This window comes from Molothrus ater, chromosome 25 (assembly GCF_012460135.2).
Source record: "Molothrus ater isolate BHLD 08-10-18 breed brown headed cowbird chromosome 25, BPBGC_Mater_1.1, whole genome shotgun sequence".
Lineage (NCBI taxonomy): Eukaryota > Metazoa > Chordata > Aves > Passeriformes > Icteridae > Molothrus > Molothrus ater.
This window is the reverse complement of record NC_050502.2, coordinates 1,226,271-1,247,987: the sequence shown is the minus strand read 5'-3', so window position 1 is coordinate 1,247,987 and position 21,717 is coordinate 1,226,271. Positions and strand designations below refer to the sequence as shown.

Below are 21,717 nucleotides of genomic sequence, written 5' to 3'. Positions count from 1 at the left end.
GCTCTCTCTTGCTGAGAAAATGTTTATGATGGGAATAGACTAACAGAACTGGGGAAATGTGGATCCAGCAATTTCATGAATTACTTCCTGGCAACATGAGATTTTTCTGTCTGTAGGATTTGTTGTTTACTCATTAAAAACTGTTACATTTTGTCTGCACTTACTGAGTGTTGTGTGGCTTGACAAACGGGGAATTGTCACTAATTATTCTGTTTCTTGCCAGAGGTATGCACAGTTTTCAGCAATTAAGTGTGTTCATTCAGCAGCTTGAAAGAACTAAAACTGTTCTTGAATATTTTCCCTTCTGCCCTTAATTCAAGCAGCAGTTGTCCTCTCCAAAACATGGAAGGAAGGGAGCTCCTGCAATGTGTGTAGTACAGAGCTGTATTTCAGTTAGGACAGGGATGTTTGATAGGTTGTAATTTACTTTTATATTGCTCTGTATGTTGGCATGACAGCCACTCAACCTTAGGACACTTCAGCAGTTCCAGAGTGCTGGTGACCCACTCTGCAAATCCCCATCTGCCAGAAGAGTTGGGCTTGGTATTACACACAGAGAAATGTTTGGTGCTTATTAACACTTAAAGGATGACTTCAGCTTTATTTAAGATCCATTATTATGGTTATTGCAGCCGTTAAACTGATGAGAAAAAGTGATGTTGTGCCTTGTTCAGATAAGTAATGTTACCATTGTCATACATGCTGTTTGTTAACCCAGCACAGGAATTATTAGGGCCCTGTCTGTGTTCTTTCCAAGAGCCAAGAAATTGTTCTACACTGTTTGTATTGCAAGGAGAGGCAGAAACAAAGTAATCCAATTGTCTCTTTAGTGCTTGCAGAAGCCAGATCTGAGCAGTGACACGAAGGACAAGGAGTACAAGCCCCACGACATCCCGCAGCGGCAGTCGGTGCCACCCTCGGAGAGCTGCCCGCCCGCCCGGCGCGCCAAGCGCCTGATGCCCGAGGTGAGCTGAGCAGGGCACTCTGTGTGTGTGTGTGTGTGTGTGTGCCTAGAACAGGTGAGCTGGGGGCAGAGGGCACCCTGAGCAGGGCACTGTGTGTGTGTGTGTGTGTGCCTGAGCTGAGGGCAGAGGGCACCCTGAGCAGGGCACTGTGTGTGTGTGTGTGTGTGTGTGTGTGTGTGTGTGTGTGTGTGTGTGTGCCTAGAACAGGTGAGCTGCATTCTGTGTGTGTGTGTGTGTGTGCCTAGAACAGGTGAGCTGCATTCTGTGTGTGTGTGTGTGTGTGCCTAGAACAGGTGAGCTGAGGGCAGAGGGCACCCTGAGCAGGGCACTGTGTGTGTGTGTGTGTGTGTGTGTGTGTGTGCCTGAGCTGGGGGCAGAGGGCACCTTGAGCAGGGCACTGTGTGTGTGTGTGTGTGTGTGTGTGTGTGTGTGTGTGTGTGTGTGTGTGTGTGTGTGTGCCTGAGCTGGGGGCAGAGGGCACCCTGAGCAGGGCACTCTGTGTGTGTGTGTGTGTGTGTGTGTGTGTGCCTAGAACAGGTGAGCTGAGGGCAGAGGGCACCCTGAGCAGGGCACTGTGTGTGTGTGTGTGTGTGTGTGTGTGCCTGAGCTGGGGGCAGAGGGCACCTTGAGCAGGGCACTGTGTGTGTGTGTGTGTCTGTGTGTGTGTGTGTGCCTGAGCTGGGGGCAGAGGGCACCCTGAGCAGGGCCCTCTGTGTGTGTGTGTGTGTGTGTGTGTGTGTGTGTGTGTGTGTGCCTAGAACAGGTGAGCTGGGGGCAGAGGGCACCCTGAGCAGGGCACTCTGTGTGTGTGTGTGTGCCTGAGCTGGGGGCAGAGGGCACCCTGAGCAGGGCACTCTGTGTGTGTGTGTGTGTGTTTGTGTCTAGGAACAGCTGCTTCACTGTGTCAGGGCTACCTAAACTTTTACAGATTGTGAGAAACAACTGCTCACTTTGAAAATTTAAAAAGGGTTATTAACCTTAACAAAAACACAACAAAGGACTACATAAGAAAAAAGCTGCAGTGCTGGAAACTGCCCCTTGTGCATACCATGTGGCCTGGTTCATCTTCAAGATGGATGCTCAGTCTTTTATAGCCCTGGGGGTTGCATCAGCCAGCCCTGGCCCCTCTCAAAGTCTGTCAGTCAGCTCTTCTTTGCCATTTATCTGGTGGAAACTGCTTTCTTGTAACTGGATTGGGGGTCAGGTGTTGCCATGCCTCACCCCCTAAGCACCAAACTTTTCCATTCCCAACTGCCTCATGCAAGGGACACATGTGCAGCTTCTTTGTACCTGTCCTAGACAACCCTGGCTGTCTGATGGTAACAATACAGGGGGGAAAGGGAACTATGGAGAGAACAGAGGACATCAAAACTACAATAACATCACTAAAGCTTTTCTTAATATTCAGCAAAAGTTATCTTTTAATTGTGAGAGCCAATAATCTCATTATCCATCTATAACAGAAATTGTAAATAATGGGTAAGAATTGTCTGATACTTTACCCAGTGTGTTACTGAGGTTTGGCATTCTGGGAGGCTCTGCTGTGGGGACTGTTGGTGAGGCTGTACAGTAGGGTTATGCTTTCAGCATGATATGGATACTGTGGGGCTCTTAGATTAAAATACAGGTGACAAATCCTGGAAATGAAGCAGCTTTGATCTGTTGTTCCTCCTCCTTGTGCTCTAAATGTGCCAGGAGGTTTCTGTACATCTCTCATGAGTTGAAGCCAGCTATTAGAGTGGGGAAGATTTTGGTTATAACATCAGCATTGTTGTAATTCATTTTTCACTCTTGAGTTCTATCAATTTGTGTTAATTTACCCTTGCAATATAAGGAAAAATGTATACCATCAAGTCAGCGTGGTTTTATGCAATCTTACACATCTCTAAGAAGCAATGTTTATTTGGATAAGCATGAAATGTATTGGTTATATCTCAGTATCTTCTGTGAAGACATATTGTAGGAGATCTCATGTGTCTCCTTTGTTGCTGGAAAACAGCAATGCTTTGGCTCCAGCCTTTCCAGCCTGATGATCCTATCTCCAGAGAGTTCCTATTTCTTTTGTTTGAGCAGATGAAGAGTAGGGGAGGATATTCCCAGGAGAGGGTCTGATTAGTGGTGACATCATGAGTTAGGAAGGTCACAGTTTGTTTCAGACTCTTATTAACTCCCATTGTTCTGGTCTTGGTCTTTATTAGTACTAATAGTACAGCCTTAGCTGTTGCAAATTCTGTCTGTAATTATGCTAGGTTAATGAGATACAATTAAGGGTTTCTAAAGCTTTTCCACTCAAATACCTGGTTACAAGTGGATTTATAATTCTGAGCAGACTTGAGTAGTTTGGGCTGAAACTTTCCATTTGAAGCATCTGCCTGTGGTTGAAGGATTCTTGTTCTCATGGATCCCTTAAGAATTGACAGCAGGACAAATATACACTAAAATTCCAGCTGTTTCTCTGGCAGTGGTCTCCGGTGGCACTGACAGAGAGAGCACATTTTTGTCATTTTGTGGGAAACCAAGTGCACATCCTAAGCCAAAAGGCAAGGCTGCCCTCTCAGCTCTTGCCCCAAGCACCACTGATGTTGTGTACCTCATTTTTGTGGAAAGAAAATCCATAATTAAGAACATAACTGGAACACACAGCGCTAAGGCTGGATTGAGCAACAGGGACTGGCTGGCTTAGCCAGGAGCTGTAGTGTTTTAAGACAGTAATTTCCTAAATTTAAGATTTGTTAATGTGAATTTTGCTCTTCCATATCAGTGCAGACAGAGAAGGTGATTAAATCCATTTTGTTCAACATTGAAGCTCCAAGCAGTTTGCATTTGCACTGATCTGGTTGGAAAAGAGAAATGTTTGGTTCACATTTCAGTTTTTTGCTCTAATGAGATACACAACGATTTGTCAATGTCTTAAACTGTGAGTCTTAAATTCATTCTCATGTTTGCCAGTTTGATGTTTCCTGCTTTTCAAAGGCTGACCATAAGCATTTAGAAGAAGTGAGCCCCACAGGGAAGTACTGTAAGTTACTGTGGCCTGTAGGGTAAGCATTAGTTTGCAGTTGTGAGACACACACAGTTTTTCCTTGCCCTTTTCTACCTGGTGAGTAAACAGTCAGGAGAAAATGTTCATAATGAGAAAGGAAAAGGGCAATGACTGTCTGGGCTGGTTTTGAAATGCAAAGGCTTTAAGTGTTTGATGTAGAGCAGTTCAGTGTGAAAGACCACAACAATGCAGGGGAGGTGAAAGTGAGATGACCTGATGTGATAAAAGGCTCAGGCCAGAATAGGAGCTGCTCTTGTGAAGATCAGTATCAGCTGAAGCACAAAAGGCACAGCTCAGAGGAGCTGAAGATGCAGAAACTCCGTGTCTGTCCCTGCACTTGAGGTTCAGGGCATGCTGGCCCTGAGGCAGAACTGCTGCACACAATGAACAACTTCTCTTGGTGCATTTCTTAAGCATTGGGACCTCTGAGTGGTCTGATGGAGACATTGGGGCAAAGAGAACATGAAAAGTGATTAGGAAATAACGTCAAAACCAGCTCTGTAAAAATCAAAAAACCAAAAACCCCTAGACTGAACAACAGTTCTCAACCCGTGGAGTACATGAGGCTGTGTCCAGTCTTGCCTTAGACCTGATCCACACATCCCATCTTCTGGGCTTCAGAGAGTGGCTGAGAGTGACTGACTTGTTGCATAACCTCATTGTGTTTGAGAAACCTCTTGTAACACTGAGGGATTTGAGAATTGTTCTCCCACCATCTCAAAATTTCAGGGAAGAAATGTAAGAATTAAATGAAGAGCATTATTCTGTGTGAAAGTTCCAAGATGTACCAACAAAGATCCCCGCTTTGAAGACTGGAGCATGTTCTGCTCCTCAGGAGTACAAGAAAATCTGTGAAAGCACCGAGTTCCTTGTTCTTTGCTTCTTAATGGGTCCCACTGAAAGCAAACCCAAATCCTGGTATCGTTACTGGCATGGACATTATGGAGGGTTTGCTTTCCAATCTTCCTTGTTGTTCCCTGCATAATTTCTATCTGAACTACTTGTAAATAATTGAAGACAAGTATTTCAGAACTCCAGATGTCTGTTTAGATTTAGTGGTTTATAAGTATCAAATGGTTCTGAGTTTAATTGAAGTCCTCAGAGTGTCTCTCTGACTCTCACCTGTCTCCCTTTTTCCTGGAATGAGGCAGGTTACAAGTCTTGAACCCTTGTGGTACCTCAGAGAGGTGTTTGTGTCCCACACCAATGCAATCCACATGGTTTGCATTGGAAGGGACTTTAGGAAATGTTTAGTTGGGACTCACAGAGCCAGCCTTTCCCACAGGCAGCTGGAGATTCCAAACTCATCTCCCTGTGCTTGGGCAAGCAGCCAGATCAGCTGGCAGTGAGCATCTTCCCAAACACAAGTGGCAAACCAGAGTCTTCCAGCTAAGGATGTTACTGAGGGGGTTTTTCCTTGTCTTGTTTTTCTCTTTTTAAAGGCAACCAATGTTAAAAGTGAGACTGACCCTCCAGAAGCCAGAACTCACAATCTGAGACGCAGAATGGGCTGTGCCCCTCCAAAGAGTGAAGGTGGTGAGTGAAACACAGCATAAATGCAGTTTCTGTTACTTTGCACAAATGCATTTTAAGACCAGAACTAAAATCAGCATTTGGAACTATTCAAAGTATTTTATAAAAAAACCCAACTTTCAGTTAGTTTTAAAATTGGATTTTTTGCTAAAAAGTTCTTTTATGGGTTTTAAGTATTTTTGTTGGGGTGTTTTCTTGTAAGTGGTTGAGTTTTCTTGAAGATGATGTTTTCGTTTGAAAAAGGTTTACACTTCTTTGAACTTGGGTGTCTCTTCTGGAACAATCAGAAATAAGATTGGAGCAATGTTTTTGTTTTGTATTTTAAATAACATCAGTCCATGAGCTTTATATAGAAGAAACTCTTTTAAGAATGTATCAGATACCAGACACTTTTAGGAAGGAATTCTGGACTTAAAATCTGGAAATTTAACTAATGAAAGCAAAAGGTAGTCTGTCTTGAGCTTAATGATAAAGTTCCCATAATATGATTAAATTGCTGCTATCAGCAGTCCTGAGTCTCTTCTCTCCTTAAGAAATAGTTATTTGAGACTGAGAAACAATATTTAATGCCATCAAACAGAAGAATAAGCTTGTTGATAAATAATTTAGCCAAATAAATACAGGAACCATTTACAACTACTCAATAATTGAAATTACCTGAGCAATCTGTCAATCTCATTTGTTCCTTCAGAATCTTTTTTTCAATAATTTGTTTAGATTATGGTGTTTTGTAATTTGACTTTTTTTTCTTTAAGGAGTCTCTAAGCACTAGCCTCCCTCCCCCAAGAGTAGAAGAAAAAAGCTCTTGACAACATTCTTTAACACCATGTGGAAAGAAAACCTTAGCTGATAAACCTGCTCATAACTCAATTAAAATGAATTGAAGTGGCATATACTGAAAAACTGTGGGCTGTGATAGCCAGTGCTGGCTTGTGGTGGTGTGCTGGGATTTTTGGATAACACTGGCTTCTGGAGGCATTGCAGGAGTTCAAGTCTTGCCCTATGCTGACTGAAACAAGTGTAGGGGGGATAACAATTCAGCAAACACCTTGGTGTGATGCAGTCTAACAAGCAATAAATAAAACAAATATTAACAAAGAATGCTAAGCATTATAACATTTTGCAATGCTCTCATTTTTTTTCCTTTGCCCAGACAAGGAAATGCGCAGTGTGGTGAAACTCCCTGAGAAGAAAGAACTTTCTGGGGAGCCAGAGAAGGACAAATCCAAAGCCAGATCTAAAAAGCCCACCAATGCTGTGAGTACCCTCTGCCTTCCTGCAGCTGCATGTTTTGCAGGCATTTCTGGATTTCTCTAGGGTGTGTAGTAAAATCTGCTGTCACTTTGTCACTTGGAGGACTCCTGTCTTCTTCCTGGAGCCCCAGGCTGAAGCACAGCAGTGTTTGTGCCTGCTGGAATATCATCACTGCCAAAGCTTCCTGCTTCACAGAGCTGGAAATGGCAGGATGGTTAAGTTTCATTATCTATAACTAAAGTAACTTGTTTTCTGCCTCCAAAGTACAGTCTCAAAATAAGCATTTTGAAACCATAGTCCGGTGGAAGTGGCTCTTGTGTGAGCTGATCCCTCCCCACTGCTCTCAGGGGAGCTCTGTGCAGGCTGTGGCACATGGCACTTCACAGACTGCCCCTAATTCCCCAATTTCAGCACTAAATTGGAAGCTTTGTTGTTCAAATGTATCTTAAAAAACCAGCCCTGTTCCTGCTCCAGCTCTCCACATGCCACCAACTACCCCCAAAGCCCCCACCTGAAGGCAGTGGTAGTTGTCTCACTTTTGAGAAGATAATGCTGAGATTCTTTCTGCCTATGCCACGAGTTGGGTTCCTCCTAAAACCAAATATGTTCTCATTCAATCCACACCTGTAGCTGGTACCTGAGAAATGAAGGGTGCAAATACCAGAAGCCTGACACCCTCACCCCCTGAAATGAAAAAAGCCTGTGGGGAGGAACAGGAGATGCTGCTGCCTTTTTTTTTTTTTTTTTTTTAAACAACATAAGGCAAGAGGTTCTGTCCGTCCTCATGACTCTGTTCTGTGTTTGGGAAGAGACTTCCAGGCTACTGCTGGTGAGAGTTGGGTGTAGGACAGGCAGCAGAGAGCCCATCCCAGGTTGGAGTGCCTGTGCCTGTTCCTTGGGGCTTGGGAGCTGCTCTGTCAGAATGAAGAACTGTCCCCCTACCCAAAGCTCCTCTGGGAGGTTGGAGCCTTCTCTGGGGAAAATAAGGAACATCCTCAGCAACAGGACCTCCTTTCTCCAGATTTCTGTTTTCCAAGGCAATTGGTCCCGGAGGGGAATGAAACACCTGAGGCTGTACATGGGAAAAGCCCATGCTGGGTTTGTGAGCCCCAGCAGGTGTGGGGTTATTCCTGCCCAGCCCCAGGTGTTGGGCTGTACCTGCCAAGGCCACAGTGCTGCTGATCTGAGCTGTCCTGGCACTTGGTCAATCTTCTGGCATTTGGGAAAAAAAAAATGCATGGAAGGGCTTGCAGCTCTTGTGGTCTTTTCTTAAATTAAAGAGGGAGGTAATTAAACTTCTAAAAGAAAATTCAGGGTGTGTTTGTCTCATTTCCATTGCAGAGATAAAGTAAGGATAAGCTTTGGGGAGTGTCACAGATGGGAGTTACCAAACTGCTTTCACCCTGAGTTACCTTCAGCTCTCCCATTGCTCCTGTGGAATTCTGTGTTGCAGGTGGATCTGTATGTATGTCTCCTGTGTGGCAGTGGGAACGATGAGGACCGACTCCTGCTGTGTGATGGCTGTGATGACAGTTACCACACCTTCTGTTTAATTCCACCCCTCCATGATGTTCCCAAAGGGGACTGGAGGTGTCCCCAGTGTCTGGCTCAGGTAATCACTGCAGTAAGGCCAAAGGCTAATTTGTATTTTGTGGTTTTTTTAAACTGATCACAGGAATAGAAAATACAATTTTTTGTTATTTAAGGTTGTGCAAATAAGGTGATAGAGGTAAACCTAAATGAAGACTGGGAGTGCTTCATATTGCAAAGCTCACACTTACTGTTTTGAGCCAAAAATTGGTGTGTCTTTGAAGAACATTTTGGACTTTAACTGACACCTTTTCTCTGTACTTAAAATTGGAGTTTCGCTGGGTGCTTCAGTGTGATCATTTATGGATCTTATCCTGCTTAGCTCTACTAGAGTAAGGAGAAATTAGGCATATTAATTCATTAATGTTTATGCAGATTTATAAATAAATTTTGTAATTTGGTGAATCAAGCAGAATTTCTTCTTGTGACTCTGCCCTTTAGGAAAGTGTTTTCATTTCAGTGGTGTCCTTCTTATCGCTCAGAAGCTGTTACAGGAGCCATTTGTGTAAATCTGAGCACAGTGTTGTGTTAATGGGTTATAGAAACAATTTCCTTTTCACTTGCAGGAGTGTAACAAGCCTCAGGAAGCCTTTGGGTTTGAACAAGCAGCACGAGACTACACCCTGCGCACGTTCGGGGAAATGGCCGATGCCTTCAAGTCAGACTATTTTAACATGCCAGTACATGTATGTTCCTGCTTTATCCACATGTTGTGTACAGTTCATTTTGTGTGGTTAGCTAAAATAGGTAACTCTAGGGAAGGGAGGAAAGGAGGGATTCTGGTTTTGAATTGAATGAAATCCCAGATCAGAGGTTCTCATTTACGTCAGCAAATCCTGGTTCTTGCTGGTGTCGTGGTTTCTTGTTCCACCAGCTGCTTGTATTTGGTTGTGATATTTTGTGTTTGTATTTGGTTTTTTCCCACTTTACAAGAGGTGTCTGTAGGGAAGAGAAGGTGACCGTCAGGCACTCCTGAGAGAACAGGGCAGTAGCATTTCCTGGAGCCCCATCTCTGCTGCAGTTGTTTTTCTCTTATTGAAATAATTTTAAAATGGGGAAAATCTTCAAGCTAATGGAGGTTCCTCCCTGAGACAGCTTTGATGCATGTGCTTCTCATCTACTGATTCCTCAGTACATACTCCCTTTTCTTCTCATACCTAGATGGTCCCCACTGAGCTGGTTGAAAAAGAATTTTGGAGACTTGTCAGTACCATTGAAGAGGATGTGACAGTGGAGTACGGAGCTGACATTGCTTCCAAGGAGTTTGGCAGTGGCTTCCCTGTTAGAGGTGGGAAGTTTAAAGTTAGACCAGAAGAAGAGGTAGGTCTTTTAGTTTACTATGGATGGTTTTATTGCAGTTTTTCATGGAATAGGTCTTCTTGGTTTAAAGCACAATAATTGAACTGGTTGCAAAGAGTTTGTTTTGTGTATCTGGCAGAGTATTTGAAGAGGAGAGCTATATTGGAGGAGAGCTATATATTTTATTTTGAATAAATAAAATTTGTTGTGATCAGCCATTCAAAGCCATAGGTTTTTTCTAGTAGTTAATAAATAACTTCCAAACCAAATAAAACCAAATAAAAAAGGTGTCATTTTAACAAAGCAGGTCAGGTCAGGGTTGTGAAAGAGGCAAAGACAATGGAGGCTTTAGTCTTTGAGTCGTTGACCTGTTTCTTATATTCCTCGGTTGGGAAAAGCGTTTCTCTTCTATTGCTCTTGAGCAGCTTTATCTTCTTGGGTTTTCTCTTCCTGTTGTATAAACCTGTGACTGTTCTGTTCTATTTTCAGGAATACCTTGATAGTGGCTGGAATTTAAACAACATGCCTGTGATGGAGCAGTCTGTGCTTGCTCACATCACTGCAGACATCTGTGGGATGAAACTGCCCTGGCTGTACGTAGGAATGTGCTTTTCCTCATTTTGTTGGCATATAGAAGACCATTGGAGCTATTCCATTAACTATCTGCATTGGTGAGTTTGAGGAATAAACCCAGTCTAGGAAACAACCTCCCTTTCCTTCCCTATTCTTCTTAATTAGTGGACTAAAAGCAGATTTACAGAGCTCAGCCAGAGTAACCTGCTGTCCTGTTGCAGCAGGGTCAAATCTGACAGTGTAATTCCTACATTGATTTACTTTTGGACAAGAGGTCATGTTTTGGAAAGAGACATCCATTCCCAGTTTTAAAAAATCCATGAAAGATGCAGCAGATACTCCATCAAATGTTTTATTATACTCAATATAAACTAAAAACCATGCGAGTTTTCTTTTAACAATCATCCAACTTCAGCTTAGCAACTCAGTTCCGGCAGGTTTTGTCTGTTGGATGGATCATGCTGTCATAAATCCTCTCATCAAGCCAACACTTGTCAGCTGTAATCAGGACAGATCTTTGCCATCTCTTTGATATTCTAAATAGACTGAACTCCTTGAACTTCTCACCTTACAACAGCTTTTCTAGAGTCTGGATTATGCTTGTCACTCTTCCTGAAACCTGTCAAGCTCTTTCTCATTCCTAGTTCATATGAGTATTCAAGCAGAATGGTAAAACCAATCCCAGCTGTGGTTCAGTGGGTCCTTTTTGCTTGGTTATTCTGTTGTTGCTCCTTGAAATAGCAGCTTCAGCAGTGCAGCCCAAGAGCCAGTGACTTAATTCACTTGCTTTCATGGTTCTTACTGTTAAAAAAACAAATGTTTGAGTGAGAGTGAGCAAAGGAGTGACAGTATTGCATGGTAAAAACAATCTTTCTTGTCATGTGTTACTGCTTTTTTTTCTCTCTTTGTCTGAGTCTTCAGTCAGACTGCAAACTGTGGGTGGAAGAGGAGATTGCAGCACAGATTTCATTTCTTCTAGAAGAGTTTCCCTAACTGTTCATAGAATGGCTTTCTGACCTCCATAGTGAGCCCCCAGTTGCATTATTGTCTGCAGATGGCCAGAAAGGTGTGTCAGTGCAAATGTGTACTTGTGCATACATGAGATGCATCCAGACATAAAAAGTTGCTTGACCTGCTTTCAATTTATTTATCCTCCATCCCGAAAGTCCTTGATGTCCTTTCATTTGCAGATATCCTTCATTTCCCTTCCATGCAGAGGTTTAAGTCTGCATTGGAGGGCAATGTGCAGTTGAGGTTAAAGCTGTTCTTGGCCAGAGCAGCCTGAACAGCCTGCTTCTGCAGAGACAGTGCTCCAAACTGTGAATCAAAGACTCCAAAAAGCAGGACTGGTTCTTGGGAGAGTCCTAGGGATGGTGTGTCTGTCTTCAACATTCCCATGTGCCTTGGAGGGGCCTGTGCCCTGCCTGGTGCAGTGTTGTGAGCAGCTAACCCCAAGGGACCCAGGCTGCAGCAGCAGAGCTTTCCTAGGGTTGAAGACAATAGTCCTCCTACAGAACTCCAAATTCTGTGTTGGTTCTAGAAAAGGTAAAGGGGAAAAAATAACCCCAAACCTCTCCTCTAAAGATGCTTGGAAATAAATAAGATGTCAGTCCTGGACAGAGGAAGAATTGCCATCAATGCTTCCAGTATTTGTACAGGCAGGGATGTGGAGCAGTCAGGAAACAGAGCAAAAAACCTGTGACCTCCACTGCTGCTCCCTCAGGCTGCTGGCACCTCAACACCTGCATTAGAACTGTCTGTTACTTGTTCCCCTGAGTCCAGAGACCCTCAGTTCCAATATCCTGCTTCAAGTTTACACAGTTCATACCTGTTATGTTACCCATTCCTCAGTGCTGACATCTGTCAGGGAGCAGAACTCTTGACTAGCCCAGTCAGACACAGAATGGTTTTTAGTTACATCTGTGGCTGGTCTTCCTGAATTCCTAGAGTTGTCCCAGGATGATGGCCAGGCCCAAGGCTGCAAAGTCATTTAATGCTCTGTAACAACTCCTTGTGTGTAACTCCCTGTGTGTAACTGCCCCTCCACAGTCCATCCTGCTGGCTCTCCTCTTCCCCTGACACAGGGGCTGTGTAAGTACAGGAATGAGCTCCTAGGGATGAGAGATAGACTTCTGGATTCACACTTCACTTTTATCTTTTGGAATCTCCCAATTGCTTAATGATTGATGGAAGTAAAGAACACTGTTGGGTCAGTTTTAGTCTGCCAACTCTTCAGAAATCTTGATATAAGGTGATTTGTCTGTTTTCCTTTCAAAATACCTTTTCTAAGTTCATTCTTTCGAAGGCCCTGGAGTCATTTTTGTCTCAGTGCTGCAGTGAGCCAGTGTCAGTGTAAGCTTGTAACAGTATCTGCTGGAACACATCTGCATCCCCTTAATTCTCTCAGCTGGCTTGCATCGAGTGCTGAAAGTTCTTTGTTCCTACTCTGGATATGGATTTTTTTTCCCCTTGAAGTCTTGCATAATTTGGAAGTTTGATTTCTACTTCCTATGTGTTGCTTTTATGGCAGCTATACATAAGAGAGAACGAACTGGCTTTGGTTGTTGGACCCAAGAGAGAGTTTGTGTTCATGGGAAAAGACAGGCAGCTTATGTTTTGAAGTTGTGCTGGAACAGCAGAACTTCACTGAGGACTTCTTCAGACTTTTTCTCCCTCCCCCACAATATTTGAAGTACCTGCTCAGAAGTGTAGGCAGTTAAAAACAGGTCTGGAGAAGTGGGACCTGTGTAAATTGTGAAGATTCAGGAATGTACAGAACCTTTGCATTCCTTCCTGGTGATATGCCCTTCTTTTGACATGGTGTATTTTAAAGCAGAAGACTAAAAATGTAACTTAAAGTTTGCTTATATTTAACTTTTTTTAATAATCTTGCAGGGGGGAGCCTAAAACGTGGTATGGAGCCCCAGGGTACGCAGCTGAGCAGCTGGAGGATGTAATGAAGAAACTTGCTCCAGAGCTATTTGAGTCCCAGCCAGATCTCTTGCACCAACTTGTCACCATAATGAACCCGAACACTTTGATGGCCCACGGGGTGCCTGTATGTGTCAGACTCCTGTGCTACTCCCCCAACCAACCCTCTTTGATTGGAACCCTACTTAAAGCTGATAATTGAAGCCACTTTTATTACAGAGGTGGTGTGGTGGTTTCCATGTGTGTTGCATCTTCCTTACCCACTAAAATGTGCCAGTGTGAACAGATGGGCAATGCAATTGTTGCCTTTGGAGTCAACTGGCAGACTCTTCTCTGGAGATCTATCTTGGGTATTTCTATTTCTGTGTCTCAGCTGAAAGGTTTAGGCTTTACCTTTGGAACAATGGCAGGAGCTCTTGTATGTCTGTTCAATCAGACACAGTTTTTTTGGCATAGAGTTTCTGTCAAGGCCCCAAACCCCATTCTTCCTTTATTTTGTCATCCACATTCTCTTACTTTTCCTGGATAAGTCCTTAGGTATTAAAAAAACATTTTTTCATCAGATTTCATCTTATTCCATACCAGGTTATTCATGGGAATTATGTCCCTTTACAACTTAATTGGCTTTTGATGAGCTGACCTTGGGACTTAAAGGAAAATCTGGAAAAAGTAGCAAAATTGTTTGTCTCCTATGGTAGCCTCCAAAATGGAAGGATGCAGGATGACTTGCCTGCTTTCATGATGACCGTGTGGCCCCAACAGTCTTAGATGAACAATAATATGAATGTTAAGGTTCCAAATTTATTTTCCCCTTCAGCTGCACGTTGGAGAGAGCTGGATCTGTGTTGACCCTAACCCTGAGGTGTGAGGAGCACGAGGCCCAGGCAGCCAACTTGAAACTGTTCAGAGAGGGGTGTGGCTTAGAGGAACCCAGGCTTTCCAGGGTTTTATGTGAGGCTTTATCAGCTGCCAGTTGTAATTCTTGGGCTTGTGGTTTAAACTCTCAGAAGTCCTCACAGAAGTTACTGCAAGTTGGAAATCCATGTTCTCCTCAGCAGCCGTGCTTGGGTGTGAGCTGACACTGGCCTGTCTGTCCCCCCAGGTGTACAGAACCAACCAGTGTGCAGGGGAGTTTGTCATCACCTTTCCCAGAGCTTACCACAGCGGCTTCAACCAGGGCTTCAACTTTGCTGAAGCTGTGAACTTCTGCACCGTGGACTGGGTATGTTCCAAACCAGTTTTTCCCTAAGTGAGCAGTTCCAAAGCTGTTCCTAGCTGCTGTATAGCTCTGATTTATTGCTGATGCATAAATCTAGGCCACAGATCAGAAGGAGCCTGTTACTGTGTTTGCTGAAGGTTTGTCATGCACTGAGCTGCAGGATGCCTCTTGTTCTGAAGATTTCATTTGGAATTATGTATCAGGGCTGATGTAGCTATTGCAGCAGGAGGGAGGCACAGTCCCATGCATGCCTGGAGTATGAGATGCACCAGTGTTGCTCATTTTTGTGTCCCCAAATTCCATCTCAAATCAAAAGCTGGAATGATAAAGTTTCCTAACTTATTGCAGTGGGAATTTTCTAAGTGCTTTCTGCAGCTGGAAACCAAATCCAACTTGTATATCTTTTCTGCTTTTGCTTCTGTGATAAAGTTAGATAATACATGTAGCACATTAGTAACAGTTGGACATTGATAGTCCTCTTGTGGGGGGAAAAAAGTAGGAATTGCAAATGTGACAGCATCCTCTTAGGTAACAGGGGTACTCTAGATTTTTAGGGAAAAACTCCTTAATGAGAAGAGAGCAGAAAGTTCTCAAGTTCAGATGGAAGGTGTACAGAGCAGTGCATCATTCTCGGTAAGCTTCACTCAGCTCACTGAACTGGCAGAGGTGGGCACACATTACAGTTACTAGGTTAGAGTTACTGAGTAAGATCTTTGTCTTGTTAAAAATAAACACAAATGGAGGACAGTTGCTCCTAAGTTACAAGTAATTTTGCCTTCACAGAAAGTGACTCAGACACACAGTGCTGTCTGATCTCACAAAGGTTCTTCTAAGCTTTTGGTATTTCAAATTACTTCTCTTGTGATTTTTTTTCCCCCAAAAAAGTCTTGGCTATTTCTAAGTGTAGCCCAACTAAAATATTGCTAGATGTAAAAAACAGAAGAGGAAGATGACTAATATTGCAAGAAAGCTTTCTGCACTTGACTGTGCTCACATGTCAGTCGGTTTGGTTTTTCCTCTTGTCCTTCCATGAGTTTCACACTGGACCCAACACATAACCTCGTGGCACCCTGAGCATCCCTGTCTGCCTGCTCTTAAAACAGAGCTGAGTGACCTGCCCAGCTCAGGATGAGCTGTGTGCTGTGCCTGCAGCCAGTTAGGGACATCAGTGCTCCCTGAGCCAGCAGTTTCTCGTGCTGCAGCACCAGTTCCTGTCAGCAGGGGAAAGGGCCAGGGTGCCCTGCGCCCGTGTGGAATGGGGCATCCCTCGAGTGCTGGGTACAGGCCAGGCTTATGTACTTGTCCTTTTGATGCTTCCTTGGCCTCAGTGAAACTTTATCTTGGATCTTCCTGAGCCCACTGTGGTTTAGTGATTTAGTAGCCTTTAATCACAACCTGCAAGAGAAGGCACCTCCGTCGGCTCACACCCATAGAGTCCACTGGGAAAGAGCCATAAGGATTCCTGGTGTGCACAACATGGAATCTTGATTTCTCTAGTTTTACACTCTGAAGTGTGAATGTTGTTGCTGAAAGGATTTGTCTGGGAGCAGTTTCTGGGTAGTAGCATACAGAGGGATTCCCTTGATGTCCTTTCCCAAGTGCACCCTGTGTCTGCCCCGCAGCTGCCCCTGGGCCGGCAGTGCGTGGAGCATTACCGGCTGCTCAACCGCTACTGCGTCTTCTCCCACGACGAGATGATCTGTAAAATGGCTTCCAAAGCAGATGTCCTGGACGTTGTGGTGGCATCTACAGTCCAGAAAGACATGGCTATTATGATTGAAGAGGAGAAGAGGTTGCGTGAGAAGGTTGATAAACTGGTGAGTTGTAGGAAGTAATGGTTTGGGTGGGAAGGGACTTCACTGGTCATCTCGTTCCATCCCCTGCCATGGGCAGGGACACTTTCCACTAGACCAGGTTGTTGCCAGCCCTATCCAACCTGGGCTTGAGCACTTGGAGGGATGGAATTAATTATAATGAATGAAGTAACAGTTGAAACAGTGATGTGAGAACATGCTGGTTCTTGTACTGGGGTGTCAGAGGCATAGAGGTGCTTAGTCCCTTCCTAAGTTCTGGATTTCAGAGGAGCACCTGGGTAAAGAATCATTGATCATGCACCTTATTTTAGTACCTGCCCTTTAATGTTGCTCAGAATGTCACTTTAAAGGTAATATTTGTACTTCCAGTCATTTGGTCAGAAAAGCTGATTTTTTCATTAACCAAGATTTCTGTCTACCTGAGTTGAATATCTTATATCTAAACTTCATTATTCTTTTGATAAATTCACCTTTTGATGTTATTGCTTGGAATAGCCTCCTCTTTGGAACAGTCACTTCTTCATTAGGCTTTGATGTGACACTCTTGCAGGGAGTGACTGACTCGGAGAGGGTGACATTTGAGCTGTTCCCTGATGATGAGCGACAGTGCCTGAAGTGTAAAACCACCTGCTTCATGTCAGCAGTTTATTGTCCCTGCAAACCTGGGTTGTTGGTGTGCTTGTACCACGTTGAGGACCTCTGCTCCTGTCCCACCTACAAATACAAACTGGGGTAAGCTTGAGGTAGTAACTACCACCACGATCTGGAGATAGTATTGTGTGTGTAGGTACTGTGATTTGGTAATCTCTGCTGCCAGTGGGACTGCTCTCTGTTTCTGTTTCAGTCCTTTGCAAATCCAGTGCCCCCACAACAATGGGACTGTTTTGTGCTCACACACAAAGCCTCTTCAGCATTCAGCTCTTCTTGCTCTATAATGGCAAAACTTGCTGGCTAAGTTAGTTTGCATTTTTATTTATAGCAACCAGGTCATTGTCCCTTAGATCCAGTCCTTGCCAAGGAGTATTGTTTTGTTTTTTGGAGCTTTCCTTCCTGTTGTTAACTTTGCTGTGCTTCTTAGTACATCTTTTGTCCTACATGAATGTAGCTTGCTCTAAGACAGTGTCCAAACTCCTTAATTGTCCCATAGAAATTGCTTTTTGAAGCAATTACAACATTGAAATTATCTCAAAAGGAACATGGTGTGGTTCTAAGGTCTTAATTGCGTAACCCTGAGTGCACAGAAGCTTATTTCTGTATTGTACAGACCAACACACCTTAGAATTACCAAATGGTTTGGTCTAGAGGGGACCCTAAAGCTCATCTCATTCCATCCATGCCATGGGCAGGGGGCACCTTCCAGCAGTCCAGGTTGCTCTGAGCCCCGTCCAAGCTGGGTCCTCGTGCTGGTGCCCTCGCTGCACCCTCGTGCAGCCGCGGTGTTGCAGGAGGTTTGAGTCGTGTGCTGCCCGCAGGTACCGCTACACCCTGGAGGAGCTGTACCCCATGATGAACGCGCTCAAGATGCGCGCCGAGTCCTACAACGAGTGGGCTTCCAACGTCAACGAGGCCCTGGAGGCAAAGATCAACAACAAAAAAAGTGAGGATTTTACCTACTGCCTGTAGCACATCATTTAAAAGGACTATTTTTTCAGTGTTTAGTTTCCAAACTGCAGTAACTTTTTTCTTATGTGATGATCAAAAGAAATCATTTATTACTTTGTGTTTTTAAGTAAATATTTTAGCTGTTATAGTCCCAGAAATGATGCTAAGCTGTCTCTGTGTGACAAGACCATAAATTAGTTTGACACCAAGTGTAACTGAAGTAGAAATAGAAATACATTTAATGTGTTGTGTTTCTAAGCCTTACCATGGAAAATCCATCACAAAAGGAGACTTCTTAACTTAATGTCTTTCCCAACAGGTCTCATCAGTTTCAAGGCTTTGATAGAAGAATCAGAAATGAAAAAGTTCCCAGACAATGACCTGCTGCGACACCTCCGGCTGGTGACACAGGACGCAGACAAATGTGCCTCGGTGGCCCAGCAGCTGTTGAATGGCAAGAGACAGACCAGGTAAGTGCCACTCCATGTCTGCAGCAAAATTGGGCCACCAGAGATGGATGTCAGTGGCCAGTGATGGGTGCTAGTGCTCTACAAGACTTAAAGATTAAAAGAATCTTTGTCTCCTCAGCAGAGCTATCTTTGACAGGGAGATTCAGCATTACTATATGTAATAAGTTAAACATCCTGAGTTTTCAAATCTCTTCTTCCTCTGTGTTTGACAGTTTGTAAATTCATTCCAGTGTTCCCTGAAAAGAAAGAATGATGTGGTATGTCTGACAAAGTAACACTCAGCAAGATACAGTCCCCTTGTCTTTGTGCTGTGAGCACTGTAAATCTGTCCATAGTGGAGGTGTTGTTGTATTCATTACCCTCTGTGCTGTGGAATAACCAAGTGCCTTAACTCCCTGAGCTGCTGCTGGTAGGAATGTTGTATGAGAGCTCTGAAAAAATACCTGCTCTTTACATTGAATCTTTCAGACAGGTTATTTGTTCAAGGGATTTGAAGTAAGGCAGTGTTGGTTGTGAACTGCCTACCTGGTCCTGCTGGCACTCCATGTCTGAAATGAGCTGAAAAGAGCCAGAACAGAAGACTAAGGCCAGTTCTCTTCATTGCACAAGTCTAGTTGTGCCTGTATTGATGTAAGAGCCTTTCTCTCAGGATTCACAAATTACCATCTTCTGTCGTGTCATTCTCGCTCATAGATCCCAGACTGGTGTGGGCTGGAAGGGACCTTAAAGCTCATCTCATTCTACCCTCCCTGCCAAGGGCAGGGACACCTTCCACTATCCCAGGCTGCTCCAAGCTCTGTCCAACCTGGCCTTGGCCACTTCCAGAGATGGGGCAGCTGCAGTTTCTCTGGGCAACCTGTGCCAGGGTCTCACCACCCTCACAGGGAACAATTCCTTCCCAATATCCCATCTATCCCTGCCCTCCTTCAACTTAAAGCCATTGATCAGGGCACTCACACTCACCATGGGCACACTGAGCCTTGCAGGATGGTGGTTTCTAAGAAAATGTTTGGTTTATTTGTGTGGAGAACAGTATGGCTCATGTCCACCAATCTTAAGTGTGATATACTTCAGAAAAAATTGATTGTCATTTGTCCCATTTGGAGAATTATCACCCATTTCTGCTGCTTTGAGCAATGTGGTGTTTATTGGAGCAGTTGCCTTTTGTGCTGCTGCAAGTGCACATGTGGTTCCTGCATGTCACCTGCCTCAGCAGGGGTCACAGAGCTCCTCACTCCTGTGCTCTTGCAGTACGTTGAAGACTGGCATGGAAGAACTTTGGGGACAGAATGTTCTGTGACACTGTCTGTAGCTGAATATTGCTGTCACACTTAGACATGATTCTTGCTTTCCTTCCTGGTGTTCCCTCTGTAAGCCTTTGTAGTAGGAACTTGATAAAAATTCACTTTTGCTGTCCTGCACACACAGGAGGATGAAGCCACTGTAACAGCAACATGAAAATACTGCAACAGGGAATGAGAAATTCAGCCCTCTCACAGGCATGACTTCTGCCAGATAGGGAACTTCCAACCTAGAGATTTTAGGCACCATCACCAAAGGACTTGTCCACTTTGGATCCCCTCCTTCATTTGGTGTTGAGCCATCTGGTGTCCCCTGTGTGTATTCTCCCATCCCTGGTGCTTGTTCAGGTCTCCCAGTGCTGAACTGGGAGCAACAGCCAGGCCCTTCCCAGCTCCTCTGCCAGATGAGTCCTTCCTGCACTGAATGTGTCCCTGACATTGTTTGGCCTGGGAAGAGCTGGGAGCAATTTTTATCTTCATCTCCTTGACTAGATCTGTTCTTTTGTCACCATGAGAGGCTCTCAGCCTTCCTCACAGCTGGGCCTGCCAGCTCCTGCAGCATCTCAGGCTGTGACAAGTAATTGACCCTGTGCTGCTGCTGCTGTACACAGTGCCTGCATTGAGATTCTTATTTGCTCTAGAAGAGGTTTTAGTCCTTCTCTCACAATTTTTTCTTGCATCTTTTTTAGTATGTTTCTGGGATAAGTCCAGTTTCATGTCTTCATAAGTTTCAGTTGTTTTTAAAACCCGTGTCACTTGATTATTTTTTTCCTTACAAGGTTGAAGTGGGGAATGCTCACAACTTTTGAAGGAAAATGTAAAGAAGATAATTACCTGCTTAAAATCTTAATACATGTTACATCACATGCAGATTCATATGCCTGGAGCTCACATCTGCAGGATGCTTGACAACCTCCATCACACCCAGCTGTTGATTAGGAAGGATTCTGGATTCTGCCTGAAACTTGATTTGTGCTTTTGGCAAACTTTCTATTGTGGACTGAGCATTTTGGTCTGATCCTGAGTTTGGAAGAGTCATGCAGGAGACTTGTCTCCTGTAGGAAGGTTGTCCCTGTCAGTCACAGCAATCAGTGACACTGGAGGATCTTCTCCAGTGCAGTAAACACAGCAGTTCATGGGGAGAAGACCCGGACAGAATATAAATCATAGTAAACCCTGTGCCTCCTGCTCACCAGCTCCTCTGCAGTACCTGAAGAGATGCAGATGGGCTCTATGTCCCTGTTTCCTCTGGTTCTCTTGGTGCTGGGGGATTAAACACTCACAGATTCTGGCTTGGAGATGTTCTGTGAGCATCTGAATGGGGCTGGAGCACAGTGTGGCCCTTGTTCTCCTGGCACTGGAAGGCAGCAGTGTTCCTGCCCTGCTGCCATATTTTTCCTGTCTATCCCCTTTCTTCTCTAGGTCTCCTGAAACCTGTTCTGTTCCTTAGAGTCTCTGAGAGTTGGTGCTTGGAGACCTTTGTGATTATTAACCCTGGATGGACATGGGTTTGGCTTCTGTCAATGGTTTTTCTTAGGCTCATGTAATTTCTGGTTTTCAAAAACATCTTGTGACAGCTTTGCTATTTAGATATGTGTATGTATATGTATATAAATATTTATGTATTTAAAAACTTGTGCTTTTTCTTGGAAGACACTGTGGAGCTTACTCAAAAACCAGTAGAACAAAGCAGACTGTAAAGAAACCTGTGTTATACCTCAGGCTTTGAATTCATTTTATTGTTCAGCTGACTGTGGGATTTGGAACTCTCAATGTGATTGTGTGTATCCGTTAAAAATACCTATTTTTAACACAGAATGGTAAATTAAAATTTATTTTATAGAGTTCACATTCCAGTCATGCTGGCATATCCTGCTGGGCTGTTCTCCTCTTTTGTATAAAAAACACACTGTGGATTCAATTGGAGCCAGCATTGTAAGGGATCTCTTTCCTTTTCTGTTCAGGCTTCTCAGACCTCATTAATACTGGCTTGAGTTTAGAGAGGCTTTTAATATTGGGCCATTTGTTAACACTTATAAGCCACTCATTTGCTACAAAGCTTTTAGATAAAATAAATATGCTGATTTCAGTGTAGAGAGGATTTTTCAGAAGTGCCTACACAA

At 44.0% G+C, this 21,717-nt stretch overlaps 1 protein-coding gene across 2 annotated transcripts in view; it reads left to right on the top strand.

Moving 5' to 3' along the window:
• KDM5B (lysine demethylase 5B) overlaps positions 1 to 21,717 on the top strand; it is a 59,413-nt gene that overhangs the window by 20,437 nt on the left and 17,259 nt on the right. Inside the window, exons 5-17 of one of the 2 annotated variants that reach the window (XM_054517286.1) lie at positions 831 to 965; positions 5,451 to 5,541; positions 6,695 to 6,798; positions 8,249 to 8,407; positions 8,952 to 9,071; positions 9,547 to 9,705; positions 10,174 to 10,355; positions 13,153 to 13,315; positions 14,291 to 14,410; positions 16,030 to 16,224; positions 16,772 to 16,953; positions 17,694 to 17,818; positions 18,143 to 18,293. In XM_054517286.1, coding sequence (XP_054373261.1) covers positions 831 to 965; positions 5,451 to 5,541; positions 6,695 to 6,798; positions 8,249 to 8,407; positions 8,952 to 9,071; positions 9,547 to 9,705; positions 10,174 to 10,355; positions 13,153 to 13,315; positions 14,291 to 14,410; positions 16,030 to 16,224; positions 16,772 to 16,953; positions 17,694 to 17,818; positions 18,143 to 18,293 — 1,886 coding nt within the window. Of the gene's footprint in view, positions 1 to 830; positions 966 to 5,450; positions 5,545 to 6,694; positions 6,799 to 8,248; positions 8,408 to 8,951; positions 9,072 to 9,546; positions 9,706 to 10,173; positions 10,356 to 13,152; positions 13,316 to 14,290; positions 14,411 to 16,029; positions 16,225 to 16,771; positions 16,954 to 17,693; positions 17,819 to 18,142; positions 18,294 to 21,717 lie in introns of both variants that reach the window. The other variant, XM_036398379.2, reaches the window with a different exon arrangement.